This window comes from Fringilla coelebs (genome assembly GCF_963513975.1).
Source record: "Fringilla coelebs genome assembly, chromosome: 3".
NCBI classification, from domain to species: domain Eukaryota; kingdom Metazoa; phylum Chordata; class Aves; order Passeriformes; family Fringillidae; genus Fringilla; species Fringilla coelebs.
The window spans coordinates 109,509,668-109,514,815 of record NC_140030.1 but is presented as its reverse complement, the minus strand read 5'-3'; the positions used below and the strand labels follow the sequence as shown (position 1 = coordinate 109,514,815).

Here is a 5,148-nt window from a genome sequence, read left to right as displayed (position 1 = left end):
GGCAGAACAACCACCACCGCAGAGACCCGTCGCTGCGGCCGCTTCTCCCGCACAACCCCCGCCGCTTATTTTTCTATAAATCCATATTATTATTCTATTTTTTCCCCCCTTCTCCACGCGTGCCGTGCCCCCCCCTCCCTCCCCGTGTCCCTGCGCAGTGTCGTTGTCGCCGCTCGGCGTGTGCGTGCCCAGCCGTGACCCGGCGGCTCGGCCAAGCTGCGGCTCCAACTTTCCCAGGCGGAATTTGGCCGGAACATGTCTCTGACCAACACAAAGACGGGCTTCTCGGTGAAGGACATTTTGGACCTCCCCGACACCAACGATGAGGACGGCTCGGCGGAGGGCGGCGAGGAGGAGAGCGAGGCGCCCGAGCCGCCCAGGAAAGCGGGAGTTTTGGGACAAACCCCCTTGGACGCTGTTCCGACGCTGCCTTTGAAGAGTCCTTTCTATGATAACAGCGATAATCCCTACACGCGCTGGCTGGCGAGCGCCGAGGGCATCCAGTACTCCCGTGAGTGGCGGGGGAGCGGGGCAGCGGAGACCGGGGGCCGTGGGGGGCGATTGGGGAGGGATGCGGCTCGAAGGGGGGACTTGCGGCTCGTCCCGGCCGGGCACGGGGCAGCGCCGCTTCCAGCTGGGAAGCCATGGATGGATAGATGGATGGATGGGGGGTTGCCTCTCTCCACGGCCGGCCTCCATCCCGCCACGGCCGGGCGGAGGGAGGGATGCGGGGGGCGGCGGGAGGGATGCGGGGGGCGGCGGAGGGGCTCTCCCCGGGCCCGTCCCCCTCCGCTGACCGGGCACGGCTTGTCCGCAGTGCACGGGCTGGCGGCCGGCGGCGGCGGCCAGGACCCCTCGGCTAAGTCCCCGGAGCCGTCGGCAGACGAGTCGCCCGACAACGAGAAGGAAGCGGTGGGCGGCGGGGACGCGGGCAAGAAGAGGAAGAGGAGGGTGCTCTTCTCCAAGGCGCAGACCTACGAGCTGGAGCGGCGGTTCCGGCAGCAGCGGTACCTGTCGGCGCCGGAGCGGGAGCACCTGGCCAGCTTGATCCGCCTCACCCCCACGCAGGTGAAGATCTGGTTCCAGAACCACCGCTACAAGATGAAGCGGGCGCGGGCCGAGAAAGGTATGGAAGTGACTCCTCTCCCCTCGCCGCGGCGGGTGGCCGTGCCGGTGCTAGTCAGGGACGGCAAGCCCTGCCACACGCTCAAAGCCCAGGACTTGGCAGCCGCGACGTTCCAGGCGGGCATCCCGTTCTCGGCGTACAGCGCGCAGTCCCTGCAGCAGCACATGCAGTACAACGCGCAGTACAGCGCGGCCGGCAGCCCCCAGTACCCCACAGCGCACCACTTGGTACAGGCGCAGCAATGGACTTGGTGAGGGCTGCGGGCCCCGCGCACACGCCCCGAGAACGGAGGAAAACACAGAATTAACAGGCACAAACCGGGAGAGAGAGAGAGAGAGGAAAAAAAAGGAGACAGACTGATGCTCCAAAAATTAAAAACAAAAAAAATCGAAACTGCGGGGGAAGGAATGGCGAGGGAAACGCTATTATTATTATTATTATTATTGCTATTATTATTATTATTGCTATTATTATTATTATTATGGGTTCTTTCCCTCTGCCGTTTCTTTTCCCCTCCATTTTTTGGGGGGGGTTCGGTTTCATTTCGGGGGGAGGCGGGGGGTAAGGGAAGGGAGGTGTTTTTTGTGCGTCATTGTTTACAGAAATTTTTTGCGCCATTCAGAGTGGTCCTGTCTACCTACAAATAAAATAAAAGAGGAAAAGGGGAGGGGGGGAGATCGTCAGAATTACAAAAAAAAAAAAAAGGAAAAAAAAATAAAGAATAAAATCCCCCCGCTGCTCCTGTGATTTTGTGAGGAACGGGGTGCGGCCGCCGCGCGGGGCACCCCAAAAGGGGAGCTCCGGCGCTGTCCTTCGAGCGCAATTGGCGGCCCCGACAGCTGCTAGCGGGGGTGTTTTTGCACCTTGCCGCGGTCGTTGTCGCTGCCCTAAGCCGCGGCCGGGGCGCTCCGTTCGCTCTCTCCCATTTGGGAGCCCCCTTAACCATTCCCGAGCGGAGGAAAAAGCCCCGCGGACGATGAAACCCTCTCCGCCCGGAGAGCGGCCCCTTGGGCACCCCCGCCCCGCCCCGGCCTCCCCGCCATAAAATACGAATTTTAATTTTTTTTTTTTTAAGCTGCGTTTCGAGGGAAAATGGTAGAGAAGGAACCAATAACAACGACGGAAAGTCGCCGCCTCGGCCGCCGCCCCGCATCCCCCGACCCAGCCTTGCCTGGGCCCGGCCGGGTCCCCGCGGGGTGACACGGCCGAGCGGGGCCCCACGCTGCCCCCTGCACCCGCAGGGCTTCTTTTTTCGGGAAAAAAAATCGGCTTTTTTTTTGGTGGGGCCCGTCGGCTTCATCCGCCGGCGAAAAACCGGAGCGGGGAGAATTTATATTTTCCTATTTTCTGTCTGTGAGTGCGCTTTCCTGCTCCTCAGTGCCGCTGAGATTTGGGTTCTGACATCGCCCCGGTGCCCCCTCCCCGGGCTGGAGCTCCGCGAACGGGAGGGAGCGCGAAACTTCGGGGTCAGCCCTCGGGGGATGCGCCGGCGGCCCAGGCAGGGCAGGAGAAAGGGTTAACACCGGAAGAACCCCCCCAAAAAACTCGAAGGAGGAGGGAGAAGAGACAAGAGGGAGGCAAGGCGGGGCTGGGCGGCTCTGCCGGGCTGTAGCGGGGACCGGGACCGAGCCCGGCCGGGACCGGGCGGGCGCAGCCCCGGCCCGGGTTGTGTTGCGGCAGAGCAGCGGCTTCTTCGCCCGCCCCTGCGGCGTTCAGGCTGCTAAAGATGCTTCAAAAAACGAAAACAAATCCAAAGAGGCTTTTGTCAGGAGCCATGGGGCCGGTACAGCGCCCGCCCCGTCCGGCGGGGCTGAGCCCGGCCAGGACGGGGCAGTTCAATGCCGAAGAGACGATCGGTACCGGCCCCGCAGCATCCCGATCCCTCAAAATCCCGGCCCTCCGACATCCCGGCCCCGTCGATCCCAGCGCGCCTCTCCGCCCCAGCGCATCCTGCGCCGGCCGCGGCTCCCCGCGCAGCCTCCGCGCCGCCGCTGGGCTTTTTTATCCTTTTCCTACATTTTTCCTCCGCTCTTTTCCCATCCCTACTCCTATCCCCAAACCACAGAGGCCGTTCCGCGGGGCAGCCAAACCCTGGGGAGCTCTGCTGCTGTCCCAGACCCGAGGGGGACACAGGGACGAGAGCCGGTTTTCCCTTCTCCAAGCCCGGCGTGCGAGCCAGGACCCGACAGACGGAAAACTGTCACTTTTCCCTCCTTACTTATTTTTTAATTTAAAAAAAAATCCCCATTTTCCCCCCTTTTTTCTTTGTTTTTTTGGTTTGGCACTTTTTTTTTTTTTTTCCCCCTCTCCTTCCCCTCGGGCTGTGCCGAGTCTATCAAACCAGTTGTGTGGCCCTAACCTCCGTGGCCTTATATCTGCCGTGCTGCCGGGCCAGTCTATCTTTGCACAATATACAGTAGACTTCAGAGAGCAGCACAATGGGGGAGGCAGGGAGGTGAGCATGTTAGAGGCGTGCATATTAACGAGCCGCAGCCAAGGAAGCCAAAGGAGCCGGCGAAAAACCGGGAGAGACGGTGCGGGAGCCGGGGGGGGATGGACGCCCTCCCTGCGCCTCGCCTGCCTCGGCCTTGGCTGTTTTTGGGGCTCGGCATTGATGCGGAGCGCGGAGTCAGGGAGCGGTGTCCTCCGCGTTTTGTTCGGGCTGTCACTCGCGCTCATTGTTCGGCATGTTCTACATGTTGTATCCCATATGGCCAGCTGGGCCGGGGACCCCTCACAAAACCCAAATTGTGCCCAGCTTTCAAACCCAGCATTGTTGTCTGTGAAAGGCAGGCGAATTAAAAATTCGTGCTATATCTATTCTGGAAAAAAAAAAAAAAAAAAAGAAAAAAAAAAAAAAGAAAGGGGAAAAAAAAAGAAAAAAAAAGAAAAAAAAAAAAAAGAGGGGGCGCAAGGAAAAAGAATCCCGCTCTCTCTGCTCTCTCTTTGAAGGCCAACAGAGACTCTCCTCTTCTCCGACAAGTTTCTCTCTCATTTCACAGGAAATTCCCCCCCCGCCCCCCCTCCGAAAGCCCCGAGCGCGTCCCCTGGCAGGAGCCCGCGGAGCCGCGCTGCGCGGCCGCGCTGCGGCGCGGCGGCCGGGGCAGAACAAGGCGGCATTGAGGGCGGGCTGGGCTGCAGCTGCCGCCTCCCTGCGCGGCCCGGCCGTACCGCCAGCCCGGCTGGCACGTCCCGCTGCCTCCCGGAGAAATGGCCCTTTCTTGTCCGCGCTCCTGGTTGTGCAAGGCGGGCCGGCTGAGGGAGGGAGGGAGGGAGAGAGGAAGAAGGAGAGGGAGGGACAAAAATTAAAAAGAAAAAAAATATATAATAATAGGGGAGATAAATTGTTTCATTTTAAAAAGAGGGAAGGGAAAAAAGGGAAGAAAATAACGAAAATGGGAAAATAAATGAAGAAAGAGAGAAGAAATTTAAAAAGGAAAAACGGTTAATTGAAAAAAAAAAAGAAAAAGGGGAGGAAATAGAAAAATAAAAGGGAAGAGGGGGGAAAAAACGAAAAAGAAAAGAAAAGAAAGAGAAGAAGAGAAAAGATGAAAAAGAAAAAGATAAAAAAACAAAATAAGAAAAAGCGAAGGAAGAAAAAATAATCTGAGAAAGCAGAAAAAGAAAAATAACGGATGGGAAGGAAAACAGGGGAGAAAAGAGAAAAACAGCGGGGAGAAGCCCCCAGCCCGGGCATCCTCCGCGCCCCAGCGCTGCGCGGGATCCTTGCGGTGCCCGGAGCTGCTTCGGGCTCGGAGCGGGCCCGCAGAGCTCGGACGAGGCTTCCCCGAGGGGCGTGCGGCCCCTCCGGCCCCCGGCAGCCCCGGCGAGCCCCGGGAGCTCGGCCAGCCCCTCTCGGCCGCCAGGGCGGGGCTGGGTCGCGGCGCGGCCTGCGGGTCGGGATTTGGGCATTTGGAAGCTCAGCCCGAGCTTCAGGCCCCGCTCCGTTTCCTTTTCCCCCCGGTTTTCCCGGTTTTCTCCCGCGGCCGGAGCTGCGGGACGCCGCGGTCCCGGCGGAGCCC

The 5,148-nt window shown here is 59.9% G+C and overlaps 1 protein-coding gene across 1 annotated transcript; it reads left to right on the top strand.

Moving 5' to 3' along the window:
- Window positions 1-255: 255 nt before the first annotated feature.
- NKX2-2 (NK2 homeobox 2) lies at window positions 256-1,380 on the top strand (the record flags this gene model as incomplete). Its single annotated transcript, XM_084203670.1, has 2 exons — window positions 256-511; window positions 818-1,380. The coding sequence occupies 2 exons, from the start codon at window positions 256-258 to the stop codon at window positions 1,378-1,380; spliced, it is 819 nt and encodes a 272-aa protein (XP_084059796.1).
- Between the last annotated feature and the right edge of the window lie 3,768 nt (window positions 1,381-5,148).